Here is a 19,290-nt window from a genome sequence, read left to right on the forward strand (position 1 = left end):
GAAATATTGTCAATATGACGTAACCACAGACGCACACGGTGAAAATAAATTTTATTTAAGAACCTACTTTATGTAGTTAATGTTTTAATATTTAATTACTCCACGATGACGGATAATGCAGAAAATTATTTAATTTTAATTTTTACTATTATTTTTTTTTTGTAAAAATGTAATAAAAATGTAAATTTTTTATATTACGCCATCAACATTCGTAATTAAATTATCACATATTTATGCACAGAGAAAAACAATAAGGTATTACGCAGAAATAGATAAAATTAAAATTCGTGATTTGAAAATTGAGCTAAAAAAATAGTTACAACGTTATTCCCATCGATTTTTATCACAAATCCATGTCACCGTACAATGAACTGACTTTTTTACCATACATGCGAACTATTTATGCTTCGCAGTTCTACCAATGAATAATTATATTTGCTCACAAACGGAAAAAATAGACATCAATTTACGTACGTAGAGTAGTCGAAAAAAATTTCCAATCAAATACCCATTCAATCGATCAAATTTAAATCCCTGATATCACCATTTGATTAAAAATCGGTACATCCAGTAAAATTTTATGAGATATAACACATAAAAATTATAGAATTGAGAACCTCCTCCTTTTTGAAGTCAGTTAAAAGCTCATTCTGAAACTGACAGATTTATGGCCTTGTATGTTTACTACGGTGTTTTGGCGTAAGGATTTATGGCTTGTTTTTATATAGCCTATGAAGTATTAAATATTAGCGAACACAAACTCTAAATTTGTGTTATTCCAGCGACACCGTTGTATTCATCTTTAGTAACAACGGTATCTAAGTTTTTTGCGACAAAATAAAATGATAATTTCTGTTATATTTGAAACGAACGCTGCAAGTACACTTAAGAAAAAATGCACACGCAACTCAAAATGGCGACTCTATTTAATATAATTTTTATAGTACCAATCGTCCTCTCCGATTTTTTTTTGTACAACTACGGAAGCAGACAAACGTACGATTCGACTGATGGTTAGCGGTTACCATAACCTATGGAATCATGTAACACGAGGAGAATTGCTGCGTTGCCGTCCCTACCACAAACTCTCCATTTTAGTTTTGGCTTACTTCCCACAGGAACACTACACTACTTGAGATCAGATATTTGACACATATTAAAATGCCGTGTGGTGTCGGCCGAGTAGAATAGCACCACCCCCTGTCTTCTCGTGGAGGCGACCGCGGGATAAACCTGGCTCAAAATCATCAGGGTCCTGGAAAAGGAAAACTTCATTTGAAACCCGGAATGGGGTCTCCGTCAAGCATTCGTGGCATAACTTTAAAATGCGAAAGAATCCTGCAGCCGAACTGGCTTCAGACGTATCGACTTATCGTTTATCATTGTTCATGTGGGTCTAGCCAGTTCAGGTGGCGTAGAGCTTAGGCAACTCTGCGTTTTCCTGAAGAGTGTCCTAGGCGACACAATGTCTGTCTGACACTGTCTAAATCGTCTGCAATAGACAAAGGTCAATGAATGATGATTAAAATGAATAGCACAGGTATATTTATTTATTTGTAATATATATTTTACAACGAAACAACTTGTAACTATAATACATTCGCATAAAAAATAGCACACAGTTGACTAAAAAAGACAAAAAATTGAGCTTTTGAACAAACAAACTCCATAATTTTTGTTCTTTTAGTGTAGATTTATGTATATAATTCAGCTAACAGCCAGCTAAGTCCATTAAAACGCGGAAGAGGTCAGGGTCCGCGAAGCATGACATACAAACAGAAATAATGGTCTAAGAATCAAAATAATTGTGGGTGTCGGTAATGGCAGGATATACGATAATTCACTGTGTTATTACCGTGTGATATCACAAAAAAAAGTGTTGAACTTTTTTTATAGATACTGTGACGCGACAGATGACGTCTTGTTTTGCGTGCTGTCAAACGCGTGAATTTTGCTGTCAAACGTTGATAATTTTTTTCTACACAACTTTCTTAATTTTTAAATTCCTTAAGAACCTCTACGTAGTATTTTAAAACATAAAATAAAAAAATGAAATAGGCCGAATCATTCATAAGTCGTGGCGTAATCAAGGGAAATAGTGATTCGTTTTTATATATGCAAAAATATTTCATGACTAACTAAATTCTGAAATTTTCAACTTTAAAAAAAATTATTCAAGGCTCGAATACTTTGTATAATAGATAAATTACATTAATTATTTACTTAGTAGTCACGCTTTGGCACAACGGTCACAGCACTGGTTTGTAGCTGTTGCGCTAGCGGTTGCGGGTTCGATCCCCGCACATGACAAACATTTGTATTGGCCATACAGATGTTTGCCATGGTGGGTGTTTGTGCAGGCCTTGTGGGTCTACCCACCTTGCCTTGGAGAGCACGCTAAGCCGTCTGTCCCGGTTTTTATCATGTGATAGTGATTGTTACTCATAGTACGTTATCCGCCAACCCGCATTGGAGCAGCGTAGTGGATTAAGCTCTGATCCTTCTCCTACATGAGGAAAAAGGCTTATTACTAGCAGTGGGATATTACAGGCTGAATACATTTACTTAGTCACGCGATATTTTATGCAAGATTGATATCTAAATTAATAACAACAGAGTTTTTTTACACATATACTCAATATACTCAAGTTTGTAATGTACTTAATGTTAACATTTAGAAACTTTCCAATTGACTTGTATGTTTGCTACTTTGACTTTTTGTTTATGTTACCTTTTTCAAAAATTTACATTACTTTCGCTAAGTGTATAATAACATTATGGCGAAATAAATATCTTAATTAAATTATAATGAAACAACTATTTCGAATTTTATCGCGGTTTATTAGGATTTTTACATGCCCGTCGTTTCGTATCGCTTCAGCCTGTAATATCCCACTACTGGGCATAGGCCTCTTTCCCCCTGTAGGAGAAGGTCGTTTCGTATACTTTACAGTAATCATGGTCACGGGAGGACCGCGATAAAATCCTAAAAAGTTGTTTCATTATGTTCATTTCATTTCGATGCCATAACCCTAAATGTCAACGCTAGTGTCAACCGCACGCGCCGTTTGTTATATAATAGTTCATTTCGAAAACCATCACTTTTAAGGTTAATCAGTTCAGATGTGGAAAACGTTTCGAGTCGAGAATTAAATTAAGACAAATATCCAACTTCGTGTTAGTTTCCTAAGCGGTTTTACAGAATCTAGGCCGTACAAGACATGACCTGAATTTTTCCGATAACTATAGTGTAATTGAATTTTTTTTTTGCAAACAATACAAATTTTCGAAATTTAAACTGTTTTATACGGTGAATACTGTTCTTGTTAAATGTTTACGTAAATATTTTAAAATGTTACTAAAACTTATTTTTTTTTATACACGTAGATGAGAAATGATGACTGAATTTTTCACATTCAATTATATTTTTTTAAATATACCTATATGTATAAATTTATTAAATTTATCATCTTTTTTTTTTCTTTTTTTTGTGTTATTTTTCTTGTTCTTAAGTAAATACTTCTAGCACTGTTTGCCTCGCTATACAAAGCACATGACCATGGGTTGACTGGAAAAAATCGCTTTCAAAGATAAGTCCACTTTTGCCATAAAGCTTATTATTATGTTGATTTTACGTGTATTTTTTGAGTGCAATAAAGAATATAATAATAATAATAATAAAGATTTTATAGCATTTATTGACAATAGTTAATGAATGAATTTAAGACACAGAGTCTCTATGAATTAGAAAGACTCATTAGACAAAATGTTGTCGCGTCTGTTACACTATAAGGTCAATTAACCCTCACATAATAAAGCTTTATGTCGATTCTACCAAACGTTACTGTTCTTAGGATCGAACAGGCGTAGTCTGCGTCTAAGTGAACGGAGCACACATTACGTAACTTAGGTTTAGACGAAACATTGGTATTGCTTTCCCTCGATGAAATAAATTAGTATCATTAGTAGCTTACAACGAACATAAATTAAATACGTAAAATTTCCAAAAATGTTTAAAAGGAAAATGAGGTGCATATTAAATAAATATAATTAGAGATTATTTGAAACTACAGCCATTGAGCAGAAACGGGGTCACTGCGAACGTCACCAAATGACTAGTCATGTAAATTCATTAAATAAATGCAGCACGCTCTATGGCCTGTAGTAGGATTTAATCCTATTTTTATTTAACTAAGTTCGCAAACAAGCGTACAGCTCAACTCAGCGTAGCTTATAGATGCCTGCAACACAACGAGCATCGCAAACGTGTTGCAGACCCTATCCCCAATTCCCCCCAGAAGCTCTGGTCACCTTACTCACCAACAGGAACACAACACTGCTTGGAAACATTATTATTTAGCTGTGATCTTCTGTAAGGTCGAGGTAATATCCTATATTTTAAACAAGCAAATTTCCTGCTGTGTCCTACCTCAGTTCAAACAATCTTACACACAAACAAACGTCTTAATACTTTTTTTTTATGTCACTTGGTCGGCAAACAAGCGTACGGCTCACCTGATGGCAAGCGATTACCGTAGCTTATAGACACCTGCAACACCAGAAGCATCGTAAGCGCGTTGCCGACCCAATCCCCAATTCCCCCTAGGAGCTCTGGTCACCTTACTCACCAACAGGAACACAACACTGCTTGGAAACAGTATTATATAGCTGTGATCTTCGGTAAGGTTGAGGTAATATCCCATATTTTAAACAAGCAAATTTCCTGTTGTGTCCTACCTCAGTTAAAACAATCTTACACACAAACAAACATCTTAATACTTTTCTTAGAACAAAAAAATCATTACCGAAATTAAACGCAGCATTTATGAAAGTCCTACCCTTAAATCATTCATATTTTTAGCAGGAAATTTCCTGCTGTGCCCTACCTCAGTTAAACTCCTGTATCTCCGAAACACGCACAATATACAAGCACACCCAGACCACAGCAATTAAAAAAAAAAAATTCAACAGGGAAATAAAAAAAAATCAACACGAGGCATATATCATACCAATAGTTTATTAGCGTGTTCCTATCCAGTTTCTTATCTTTTCAAACGTCATATGTTTGACAGTTGGCAAGAATGAATAACATCTACACTATCTAATTTCTACGTGACATTGGCGAAATCATCTGTGTTCATTTGGTACTATTGGAAGCCATTAACCCTAAAGAAGAAGACGAATATCTTACGGGTCAGCGAGATATACAAGCGTTACAACATTTCTAATTTAAATTACATAATTCCAGTAAACATACAGTTTATTTGAACAATTGTTTCTTTCACGGCACATAAGACAATAAATAGCTCGCCATACATTGACACACTCAACCAATTGTTTACAGAAGAGCGTTCTGCGTTACGACATTGTTAAAACAATATTTATTTAAAGTGACCCATATTTAAGTTGGTAAATGTTGGTAAAACAAAAACGATTTGTTCATCAGTATGTTTAAATACATTAGTCAATTTAACAAATAGAGGTATTAATGGTAACATAAAATAAGAATAGTTTAAGCCCCTCAAATGTAATATAACATAGCGTTGTCGAAATACGATGAATTAAGATGGAAATACGTATCATTAAGACAATAAATTTTTAGTACTTCTTACGTAAAAACTCAATGAACCCTATAAAACAAAACTGTGAAAAGAAAATATGTGTTCAATTATTTACCCGTTTAGTTAAGCATTAAGTAAAGGTAGCCAGAAATCAAAGTTAGGCCTCTAAACTAGCGGGAACCCACCCTGTGTGACAAAGGTGATGAATGCGAGAAAGAAAAAGTATGCACCATGGAAGTACGAGAGGCATGAAAGCAAGAACTGGTATGAAAGAGTAGCTAGCAAATACAGTCTCCGACCACACATGTCGGAGGTCTAGAAAAAAGAAAAAAAATACAGGTATTCAAGTTTTTTTTTCTATTAAACTAGCTGACTCGGCGAGCTTCGTAATGCCATATTATTTTAAGTGAAACTTCTTAACGCACGCTGGACGTAGGAGAGTAAGCTGGTGCTTGCGTGACGAGAGTGTTACGAAAAGTGTGATCAGGCGAGGCGAACGGAAGATGAGAGGGAGATATAAGTTAAATGACGCTAAAGAAGTTTTACTTCAGTTGTGTGGTCTAAAGCACACTCGTTTTTTTGTGATAATTATCGATTTTATTTTCTTTTCTTTTATATAAACCTGATTATAAGGGGGAAAAAATAATTTTCCAGTTTAGATCAGCCTGTCAGAAATAATACGAAACCGCTTTAATATAATAAACTGACAAAGAGAAAAAAAATAAAAAAAAATATTGATTCAGCATGTAATATCTCACTACTTGTAATAGGCCTCATCTTACATACTCTAGGAGACAGAATAAATAGTGTAAACTAAAACAAAATTATGCGTTAAAAAAAGAACAGAATTCCGTAAAAGAGATTTAATATAATTTCATTTTCCAGACTGAAAAATGTGGAGCATACTCATGGTAGCCGCGCTGTTCGCGACCGCGCGTTCCAAGCAGATACCCTCCAACACCGGTGAGTGATCTTTATTGTCCTAATTTTACGACCTAAACGTATTATTAATTACATGTACAAATATTTGCTATCACCGTACCTCGGAGAACACGTACAGCTATCAATCGATCTTGTTTAGACAATTCATCATGATCGTACGATTGTGTAAATCTTTAGAACAATTATTTTACCAATGTGCAGTGGAGCAATGCGGTGAATTAAGTTCTAACCCTTATCTTTTGCAAAAAGAGACCCACAACGGAATAATTACAGGGACTGAGAGATTTCAAAAGGTATCTTTTCGTAAAAGAACCTATAACTGTACCCCCCCACGCCCCTATAAATATTGAAGAAGGAAGCGAATAAACATATATGTCATTAGAAGTTGTAAGCATTTTAACAGTTTTCGCTATAATACAACAATAATAAAATTATATTAAAATAACGTTTCTTTTATATTGGTACGTGAAATGGTGTTATATCGGTACTGTCGCCTGTCCAAAAGTACTGCTATACGAAGTAGCCGGGGTGGGGTCGCTGACCGCCCGACGATGCATCCTTGACGCTTTATCCTTAAGAAATTTCATAATAAGCGCCTTGTACAAGTTTTTTGTACACCCTAACAATTACTTTTTTCAATAAAACGTGATTTAATACAAGATTGTGTTTAAAATTAGAGTTTCAGTGGTTCGCGTTTTGCCGTCACAAAATTAGGTCATTGACTTCATAGTGATTGGTTTTGACAGTTACAGTATTTTGGTAATCTTGTCACTGTACTTCCTGACGTGTATTTTAAACATTTTTGTACGATGATTAAGGCTATTAAAATGACGATTCAAAAATGATTTTAGGTCAAATAAAGTAAATTTTAATTATATTATTGTGTTTTGTATGTATTTATAATTTGAATACACACACACACACACACACACACACACACACACACACACACACACACTAACACACACAATAATTTATAAGCAACGTTAAATAAAAACCTTTTAAATATGTAAAAAATGTATGCGCTTTACCAACTTTTTATAATCGCCTATTCCCATAGACAATACAAAATGTTTGTCATGTGCGGAGATCAAACCCGCAACCGCGAGCGCAACAACCACAAACAAGTGATGTGACCGCTGCGCCAACGCGTCGTAATATAATAATTTACATAATTTAAAATCAATACATACACCCAGATTCGGGGCGGGAATCGAACCGACGACCCCTGGAGCAGACATTGCGCCTAGGAACAAGCCAAAGACTTATTTCTAAAAACAGAAAAACACGCCTAATGCGAGTAAAACTGCAGGTAACAGATAGTTAACGTATAATATAAATGGTTTTGCTCCAGTACACTCGAAGGAAGTATAAATTAGTCAAGTGCAGGTTCCGCAGCTGTGCGCGCGGTTCCGTACTTTCTAACGATACTTGAGTATCAGTTCACAACCACACAGTAATATGGATATCATAATAGTTACCAATTTATTCTGATTTTTACAAATATAGTATGTTTTCGATGACGCGTTCGAGCAGCGGTCACAGCACCGGCTGTTGCGCTAGTGGTCGCGGGTTCGCGGTTGGTGCTTTATGAGTTTCCGAACTCCTGATCAAACAACTCACAAAACCCCAATGAATAATACACCTAAACCTTCCCGAGGATCCCATCTATTGGTTAAATATACATTTACCAACACACATTTTCTATTTACTTATTTAAATTAGCCTCCAATAATTATTATACTATTTCTTTAGTTAGTTGATTGGAAAATACGTATAAAAACATGTGCGAGTATAACAATTAATTACAGGCATGACAATTAATAGCAGTTTAACGGCAGTTTTGAAATGAAATATAACCTCATTATGTCATTAAGTACTATTTATCCATTGTGTTATTTATTTTTGAACGTATTTAGAAAAACTAAAATAAGATGACGAGAAAAAGAACACAAGCAAGAGATTCGCGTGTCCTTTCAAAGGTTTTTTTTTACTTTCTTTGGTATTTTTAATTATAGAATTTTTAATTTTTTTTCCAACAACCTTCTTTCAAGGGCTAACTGTCCTAGCCCTATCATTAACAATACTATATCATTTTAATGTCTATTTTAGTGAAATTTTCACAAAATACATTTGACAAACATTCTTTTTGTTTACAGAAATAGCTACAACCACTGTAGCGACAGCTACAGAGCCAGTCTCAGAATGGCCAGCAGCCCTAGCGCCACTCGACACCCTGGCGGTGGCGTGCGAGAAGGACAACATGCATGTAACCATCTCCCTCGCACGCGTCCAATCGCATCCGAATAGGTAATATTTTTTGTTTTTATTTCAAAGTTTTGTAAAATATATTAGATTACTAGATAGTGCCTGTGATGTCGCTTGCGTGCACTAATAATTTTATTTTATATTCACTAATAATTAAAAAATGCCTAAATTATTTAAGAATCTCAACTGTCATAGTATTCTCTAACTTAAGAAAAAGTGGGTCGATCTCAACTCTACAACAAAATATGGCTACCACCTCTGTCTATTTTAGACTAAAAAAAGTGCCTGCGTACAAAGTACACATATCAGAAGTGGGACTTCTTTGGCAAACTAATTTTTAAGTCTCATTTATATTTATACAAATCTAAAGCTTTAGATTTCCGTTCCAGCGCCACCGACGAAAACGTTGCCGTTTCATCCGTGAAAAATTTGCCCTCACACGCCTAAAGAAGTTACACTTCAATAATTTTAAAATAATTTAGCGCCTAAAGTGTAGAAATCTAAAAACAGACAGAACGAGAAAGTCGTCTTTTCCTTTCAATTTCTTCTTCCAATTTGTCTTTTGATTCTCTCAAGCGGCAAGCTATACTATTTAATTTCACTGGCTGTACAAAGTTTAACGAATAAGTTACTGATAGACTTTATCAGGAGGATGTAGTACAAGCCATTTGTGCCTATTTTATTTTAACTGATAAGCAACAACTTAGATAATGAACAGAAATATATGACATTTAAAGAAGATTTTGATTATAAGACAATCAGATTTATCAAAAACCGGTGAAACAGGTCCTAGTCAATTATTGTACTCATTCGACCGATTTAGAACAACCCAAACGAGATTCCAAACATATCTTCGTATAAAATTAAATAAGTACGTTTGTCATTTACTATTAAATTATCGTCATTACACCAGTTTATAAGTAATCTAACCACGGACATACACACACATACATAAAAATTATGAAATTAATTTTTTACGATGCGCGCGCACACCGTCACGAAAAAAACCGACACCCTGAAGTTAGCTGGTCAACGAAGAAGAAGTTAGCAACGTGAAGCTAGCTAACCAATGAAGTATAACTTTTTACGTACATAAGTATTTTTTCATTCCTCTTGGTAAAGTAACAATGAAATATTTTGGATCAAAGTTATTTTTACTTTATTTATAAAAAGTTTGTAAATAAATAATTATAAAATGAGTCATACATAATAGTTACAATAACAATTAAATAGCTATAAGTTTACTTGCCGATACATTACCGGTAAAATTATATTGTACCAATCTTATGTTAGATAGTTATAAATAGCATATTCTTGCAAATAATTTATTGATTGATTCAGTGAATTAGTGATTGAATGATTTTGTTATAAAGTGAGTCAATGACTGATTAAGTGATGGATTGAGTGACCGTTTGAGTGATAAACTGATTATCAAATTTGTATTTCTAACTTTGAAATAACCATTCCCATTTTCTATATGTAATCATTGTTATACATCAACAATTTTTTTACCACTAGACTATTTGATCATATTTTTCTATTATTAAAGATGCTTTGAGACTATTATATAACTGTAGCAACATTTACTCGTCGTTAGCAAGACATCTTAATTTACAGCGTCATCGCGAGTGACCGTAGGCTGGAAAATACGGACGAACAAAGGCGTGACTAAGTAAATAATTGTATTTTTATTTAGCTTAGCGTGCTGCCATTTATGCTTTGCTGTTTTCATCAGAGTTCAAAAAACAGGAGAATGCTCTTAACTATACTATATTTTTTTATGTGTTTATTGTATGTTAGCTCTTAACTTTTTACTAGTCATATCCATTTTGATGATTATATATTGATTAGAATCAGGGATGTCAAACATTACACAGATTTTTAACAACCTAATATTATCTATATTAATATTATAAAGAGGTAAAGTTTCTAACTTTTTTATTTATTTATTTATTTATTCTTAATGTACACCAAAATACAGACACATATAAAGAAAGATACAATACAAGATGTACAAAGGCGATCTTATCGCTAAATAGCGATAGATAGAGCCAGAGAGCCAGATAACCTTTGGGTACTGGACACGATACAGTAGCAGCGGTTAGAAGTGTGCACAAATTAAGGAGGAAAAATCAATAATAAATAGATATAATTGTGTTTGCTCGCAAACGAAAAAAAAACCGACTTCAATTACATCGACGAGTAATATAACGTAGATCGACGAAAAAGTAGTCAAGTAACTGCGCGTTATCAAAGATTACTCAAAAAGCAGTTATCAGATCTCAATAAAATTTATATGTGACCACATGACAAACATCAGCTTTCGATTAAATTAAAAATTATTAAAATCGGTACACCCAGTAAAAAGTTATTGCGGATTTTCGAGAATTTCCCTCGATTTCTCTGGGATCCCATCATCAGATTCTGGGTTCTTTATCATGGTACCAAACTAGGGATATCTTCTTTCCAACAAAAAAAGAATTATTAAAATCGAAACATCTAGTAGAAAGTTACGCGGTATAATACAACGTAGGTCGACGAAAAAAGCGTCAAGTAAAAACGCATTATTAGATATAACTCGAAAAGTAGTTGTTAGATCTCAAATAAATTTAAATGGGACCAATTGGCACACACCACCTTTCGATTAAAAGAAAATTTGTCGAAATTGCTCCACCCAGTCAAAAGTTCTGATGTAACATACATTAAAAAAAAAAAATACAGTCGAATTGAGAACCTCCTCCTTTTTTGGAAGTCGGTTAAAAAACTACGATATATACATATTATACATAATTATTAAAGAAAAAAAAACATATAAATAAGTCAATATTTTAGTGTATACTATATAATATACATATACACACACATAAATATACATACAAACATACATACATACACATATAAAAATATATACATATATATACACACACACATAAATATATACATATATGTACACATAAAGTAAACTACAAATCACGACAGTTATGACTTAATGAGCGACATATAAGGCTTTTTAAGGCGTTGTTTGAAGCAAGCTTTCGTTGGAGCTTGTTTTATTGAAAGCGGAAAGGAGCTCCACAGACGGACAGCATTAACAGTAAATTAATTGGAGTAGAAGGAGGTAGAATGGGGAGGAATTTTCAGAAGCAAATTGAATTCAGATCTAAGAGAGCGTTAATAGGAATTGCAAAGAATCGTAAACCGTTCTTTATGGTAATGATGGATGATGGTACGATTAAAAAGAACACAGTAGAGTAGAGTAAGTACATGGGTATTCCTGCAAAGGCGAATTGGGAGTCACTTGAGTTTACTGCGAAAATCGGAGACGTAGCCATATTTGCGAAGACCAAATATGAACCTTATACAGAGATTTTGAAGGCGCTCAAGCTCATTTAATTGTTACTCTTTGAGATCCAGAAAACACGTATCTGCATAGTCAAGGATTGGTAAAAGTAGTGATTGTGCCAGCGCAAGTTTGGTAGGCAAGGGAAGAAAGTACTGGAGTCGACGGAGTGAACCGACGGCTGCAAACAATTTCCGGCTTAGCTCAGTTAATTGAGGTAACCAAGAGAGATGACGATCGATAGTTATTCCTAGATTTTTCACTGTATCACTGACGTTCAAAACAACTTTGTTGAAGAGTACAGGAGGTAAAAGTAACCAATCAATGCTACTGACTAGTTTTGGACTACCCACGATAATCACTTGAGACTTAGCAGGATTAACTTTTAACCCGTACGCGTTACTCCATTTAAAAATAAGGTCCAAGTCATTGTTTAGTTGGTGGATACTCATGGGTAGATCAGCCAGCTTAGAGTGAGTGTATATTTGAATATCGTCTGCATACAGGTGATAGAGAGAAGATAAGTTGGTAGTTACTGAATTTATAAATAAAGAAAAAAGAAGAGGAGACAACATGCCACCTTTCGGTACGCCAGCAAATACGTTAGCCCAGTCAGAGAATGTATCTTGAACTTGCAAACGCTGCCGACGCCCATACAAGTAAGTTTGAAACAGTCAATTACTGGTGGAGATATGTTAAAGGAACCTAACACAAACAACAGTATATTGAAGTCCACAGTATTAAAGGCATTACTAAAATCAAGTAAAGCCATAACCGTAAGTTTTCGATCATCCATTGCGTGTCTGATGTCGTCAGAGATTTTGACAAGTGCTGTTACCGTGCTATGACCCCTCCGGAAGCCGGATTGAAATGGATTTAGAAGATTGTTTAAGGAAAGAAATGATGTTAACTGTTGGTGAACAAGACGCTCTAGAACCTTGGACAAGAAAGGTAGAATGGATATTGGGCGGAAATCGGAGAAGTCAGATGGATTGGATTTCTTAGGTAAAGGAATAATGTGGGCGTTTTTCCAACAGGAAGGAAGAGTACTAGATGCGAAGGAATAGTTGAAGATATGAGTTAAGGTAGGAACGATATAGTCAATGATAGGAATGATCATTTTTCGGCTAATGGAGTCACAGCCCACGGCATTGGAGCTGACAGCAAGTACATGCTCTTTAACACCACACTCAGATAATTGACTAAAGTTAAAAGATGAAAACTCAAAAGGAGTACGTAAGGCTGAAAGTTTGGTAATAGTATTAGATTTAGTGGTACTATCGATATTCGATAGTACATGAGTTAGTAAAGTAACCGTTAAGGCCATTAATGTCAATAGAATTTGTAGGAATGGATTACTTGAATTTGCCAACTCCGAGTGACTTGAGGAATTTCCATGCCTTGGCAGAGTCTGCTTCCTCGAGAACAGATTTATGGATATGGCGTCGTTGTGGGTCTCTACAAGCCATGTTGCAGCGATTTCGAACCTTCTTATACATCTCCAAAGTTTGTGAGTTCGGATCGGACTTGTACCTCGCTTTAGCCCTGTTTCTCTGCTCCTGCAAAGCTTTGATCTCGTCGGTCAGCCAAGGAGGAGGAAGATGCTTGATACGAACAGGGTGTATAGGGCGTGAATATTAAATAATTTGATGAGAAGGGAATTGAAATTTGATATTTTTTCATCAACCCCAGACGCGTTAAATACCGTCGACCAATCAATCCCGGCAGCATCTTCACGAAGTCTGTCCAAATCCATGCCACCAAAATTACGCTGCAGAAGGATCCTTGACTTTGCTCTAGGGGGTCTTAATTTATATGAAAGATATATGAGATTATGGTAGGAGAATGCGTTGGCTGAGCATTGACCATGCTTTTCAACATGGTCAGGTGAAGAAACAAGAATAAGGTCTAGGAGGGATGGAGCACAATTAGGAAGGTAGTGGGTAGCTTGCAAGGGTAGGATATTCATATTTACGGAATTAACAAGGGAGTAAAGACGTGAAGATCTCCCGTCGCGTTTAAGGAGGCCGGTATTAAGATCCCCCATCATCACCGTATGGCTATAAAGAGGCGTATACATTTCCAAAAGGTTTTCAAATGAAGCAAAATAATCGACAGTGAGTGATGGGTTATAATATACGCCCAAAAGCAACTTGGTATGTGAAAGAGTGATTTCGACAAAGAGATGATCAGGTCCATGTCCGTCACAGGATATTGAATTACTAATGATTGTATAAGGAATATAAGGACGAAGGTAAATGGCAACGCCTCCCCCTGGCCGACCTACATGATCACTTCGTATGAGATGAAATCCAGGGAGGGAGTAGGAAGTAGAATGTAAGCAAGGTTTGAGCCAAGATTCAGATACCAAGATCGCATGAACATTGTTACTTTGAAATGTAGATAATAAGTCAGGATAGTGACTTATTAAACTTTGTTTATTTGTTGGGTAATCTTTGCAAATACTGATCCGATCATAAAAACTCTTTCACTAACAGAAAGCTACACTATTAAAGAGTGATATAGGCTATATTTTATTGTTATTGAACAAAACATTCAGTTAAAAATAATATATGTAAATCGAGTCGGAGAAATGCGAGCGAGATGAAAACTTTACTATATATTTGAATCATAAACATAATATAATTAACGCCTAACAAAGTGGGTACGGGTCGGCAAGTATACTATACAATTAAATAAATAAAATGTTATAATAAAACAATACATTTTTTTTATCTGGCCCGCCAACACATTCTAAATTTAATATATGACTCTCTGCAAAATTGAGATGGACACCTCTGGATTAGATATTGATTGATGGTATATGCATATGATTTTTTGATTAAAAGCTGGTAACTTAAAACAAATGGCACTTTATTAAAAAAGAGTGCACTTTAGACCACACGACTAAAGTAAAACTTACGAAAGGTAACTCTCTCTTTTTATCTTTACTAACTTATATCTCCCTCTTAACTTCCGTTCACTTCGCCTGATCACACTTTTCGTAACGCTCTCGTCACGCATTCACAAGCTTACTCCCCAAGTCAAGCGTGCGTAAAAAAGTTTAACTTCAAAAAGCTTTGTAAGGGTATTTAGGCTGTGTTCCAGTTTAAGGTAAGGAGACTAAGAAACATAAGTCTTTTTAACCGACGTCAAAAAAAGAGGAGGTTAATCAATTCGACCGTATATATATATTTTTTATTGAAAATTGTAGTGACGACTAGTGCTTTTGTTAATCTTTTTCGTCAACTTATGTTATATTACTTGTCGATGTAATTGATGTCGGTTTTTTTCGTTTGCGAGCAAACACAATAATTCGTTTTAAGTTCATAATCTTTTTACTTCATTCAACTAGTATCTATATAGTAGTTTTGATCATAATTTATACTGTTGTATGGCTCAATACGTTCGTCCCTAAATTGTCAAAACGTATGCACCTGTTATAACATCTTGGGATATCGTTACCAACACTCTCGATAAAGTTTTATGTTTAACACAAAAAACCAAGTTGTAAAACTGTAATAAAAAAAAAACGGATAGTAATTTACATATTTATACAATTTTTGATATTTTTAAGTGACTTCAAAAAAGGAGTTTGTCATTTCGACAATTTTTATGTGTGTTATTACATGCCTCATTAATTTGTACTGGATGTACAGATTTTGATGATTCTTTTTTCATTTGAAAACTGATACTTGTCGTGTGTACCTATTTAAATTTGATCAAGACCTCATTGAATGTGTATTTTCATATACTTGTCGATGTTAATTGGGGTCATTTTTTTATTTGAGAACAAAACACAATTATTAAGATGAATATTGTTAAGTATAATTATTTTTAGTTTCGATAAAAGCACACGAGTGTAATTGAGCTAATATATTATATTATGCTACTAGTTGTATCCTGTGGTTTCGCACCCGTTAATTTGTATAAAATTCCACAGTGTATACGACACATTCAACGGAATAGTGTATCCAGCGGGCCTGGGCAGCAACTCTACGTGTCTCAGGGAGTACGTGTCGGCAAGGGGAGACTTGCAGTACACCTTACCACTAAAAGGGTGCAATACTATGTCCAATGATAATGTAAGTTAAATTTTGTTTAATTAATTTATTATATAAATAACATATTCATTTTGTAAGGAATTTATCTAGCTAAAACTTCTCAGATGTCATGTGGAGTCAACTTGGCTTAAGCTATCATTCAAATGACGGCATCAAGCTTAATCAGCCATCTGTCACTGATGTAAAACAATTCAAACCTTTCCTTTTGTTTACGGTTTTCTTTTAAACTCCTTGTATGGACAAGGAATAGGGTATGTGCTCTCAAATGATTTCTATGTTCGGTTTATCAATATTTTTATGCAACTAGGTCGGCAAACAGACGTACGGCTCACTTAATGGTAAGCGATTACCGTAGCCTATAGACACCTGCAACATTAGAACCATCGCAAGCACACTACCCCCGACCCTCCCCAGGAGGTCTGGTCACCTTGCTAACGACAGGAACACAACACTGCTTGAAAGCAGAATTATTTAGCTGTGATCTTCTGTAAGGTCGCAAGCAATTCATTTTTTCCTTTTGTGTGAGATGACAATGGATTTTTTTATAATTTTGAAAATTAAATTTAAATTTAATGCGTATCTGGTAGTTTGAAAAATCGGCCAACATCTATTTTTTATACCCCTAAGTTTTAAGGTAGGGGGATTATGGGTGTTAATAACATATATGGCAAAACAACGTTTGCGGGGTCATCTAATATCAATGTATATTGATGTTTCTTAGTCAAATATTTTATTGTTTTAAAAACAGAAATGTACTTTAAGCTGTATTTCACACAAAGAGTTACAAAAAACTTATGTATGTTACAAAATATCCATAAACTTTCACATTCGACGCAATACAATTAACAGGGTGCATCGAAAAAGTCGTATAACCTTTCGAAATCATAAACGCCGCTGTAAATACCACACGTATAACTTTTTTTGTGTTGTTCCTTATTGTGAGGCAAAGGCTACAAAGCTTTGAAACCTAAAAGAAAATTAAAAAAAAGCATTACAATTTCGTTGTTCCAATAATCACTATACCTATCATTCAAATAATATTTTCTCTTAATATATCAAATATTAAATTAACAAGTCCAACTCGTGCGTATCCACTTTATATCTTCTATTTATTTTGCTACATCTAATATGTACAGCTCGTTACATCTTCAAAGTCATCCAAACATCATGCAATTACACGCAAATACTCACGCACTCATACACTTTACAAACGCAGGTGACACGTACATATGTGCACAGACGCAACACATAAACATTTCGAACGCTGTAGATGCACACATATGAACTTTACGAACGCAGGTTTACTCACGCACACGAGTACGCGGTTGCGCAAGCGCACTCAAGAGGAAGTGCGTGATATGAATCGATCTCTTACGATCTATTCAAAGGAAACGCATGTCATGTCGCTTAGTTTAACGGTTCGTGGCATTTTTGAACATGAAATGTGTTGATATAAGTTCTATTCATTCATGCATGCATTATAAGCATATGCATGCATTACATAGGTAACAGATTGTAATAATGATATCATCATTATTGATAGATGTCGAGTTGAGTAAGTTGATTTTTTGAGAATAGTTGACGTAGATATAACGATATCATTGTACTGAACATTTTCGTTTTCATTTACTGACCTTATTTTATACGAGTCCCGTAACTTTGTTCGCGTAATTTGCTTCAGTATTTCAAGTCTGAAAGAGTGACAAACATTCGTGTAAAAAATCGTGCTTTTTGACACACACAATCTTTCGATTAAAAAAAAAAACATCGAAATCAGTCAATGGATGTAGTGTACAATGGATAGATATTCAGACCGGAAATAAATATTTTTACATATATTAACACCGAACGGGAATCGAACCCGCGGCCGCCAGTGTGTCCTGAGCGATCGTCGATACATTATTTCACTTACACCTAATTGTGTGGGTGACACCCACAAGCATGTTCGGTCCAGGAAATACCACATAAGAATGGTAAAAACGTGTGAAACACACACTGTTCATATAACGTGACGAAAACTTTACGGAGGTCACGATTATGAAGTCATAAGTTCCTCGTGTCGTCGACAAATGAATATTGTACATATTTACAGCATAAAACTCAAAATTTTACATAGGTGATTACATAGCGATTCAACGGGAAAATGCTGCCAGCATTCTTGCCACCATTCCATGCGGATATGATTTGTACCGTAACTATCTATAAATATTTAGTTTAATTAAATTACATTTTTTAAATAAATTAATTATAGTCAAAGTGAAGTTACAACCGATTCGGAATGTAGATTCTGCAGAGAAGAATCGGAAACAAATTCCGCAGTTACTCTTTCAAAACAACTGTGTAGGTAATAAGTTATGTGTCATTACATCAGTACACAGTTGAAGATGCAAATCAATACATGTGAAGTATTACATGACAAGTATAGAAACGACATGACGCGGCATACAGCAAACAGATTGTACATATAATTATACACAAATAGATAATTCATGTCTGATTTTTTTTTTTATTCTTTATTTATAAAGTCATACACCTATATAAGGTTAAGTCGGCTTATTGTTACATAATTACAAACTATGCATTCAGACAGAAATCAGTTGTTTCCTTAATTCTAAAGAATGTATATGAAACCAAATTATGTTTTCATGTCTGATTGGTTGTAAAACATTTTAAAAGACTAAATGAAGAGATAATGATAACGTAACGTTTTTACAGCTAAAATATTTCTTAATAAATAGTCTGTAGATAGGAAACGATATCCATTGAAATAGGAAAAAACCCTAGGATTTATTACCATAATAATTTATTGATTACGTACAGTTACAAATTGCTTTTTTATAAAATACAAATAACATCCTACTTTCAAACTCACTTAAATAAGAAGTCCGCAGATACAGTATATTTATACTTTCAACATTCGTTCTTCTTAAGAACGTATTTGAAATTTAAAGTATTTTAAAAAACCATGAATAAAATATTAAAAAACAGCAAACAACTTAAAAAACTCTGAGTGTGTATACGGGTATTGTTTCATTTGCAATTACGAGTATATGGTAGGGCACAGCAGGAATTTCCTGCTCAAAATATGGCGCAGCCCGACTGGGGTAGTACCTCG

The 19,290-nt window shown here is 34.5% G+C and overlaps 1 protein-coding gene across 1 annotated transcript in view; it reads left to right on the forward strand.

The window, feature by feature from the left end:
* LOC123667976 overlaps window positions 1–19,290 on the forward strand; it is an 84,133-nt gene that overhangs the window by 42,426 nt on the left and 22,417 nt on the right. Inside the window, exons 2-4 of the mRNA XM_045601803.1 lie at window positions 6,447–6,524; window positions 8,663–8,813; window positions 16,055–16,196. Coding sequence (XP_045457759.1) covers window positions 6,455–6,524; window positions 8,663–8,813; window positions 16,055–16,196 — 363 coding nt within the window. The 5' untranslated portion in view covers window positions 6,447–6,454. The remainder of the gene's footprint in view (window positions 1–6,446; window positions 6,525–8,662; window positions 8,814–16,054; window positions 16,197–19,290) is intronic.

This window comes from Melitaea cinxia, chromosome 29 (assembly GCF_905220565.1).
Source record: "Melitaea cinxia chromosome 29, ilMelCinx1.1, whole genome shotgun sequence".
NCBI classification, from domain to species: domain Eukaryota; kingdom Metazoa; phylum Arthropoda; class Insecta; order Lepidoptera; family Nymphalidae; genus Melitaea; species Melitaea cinxia.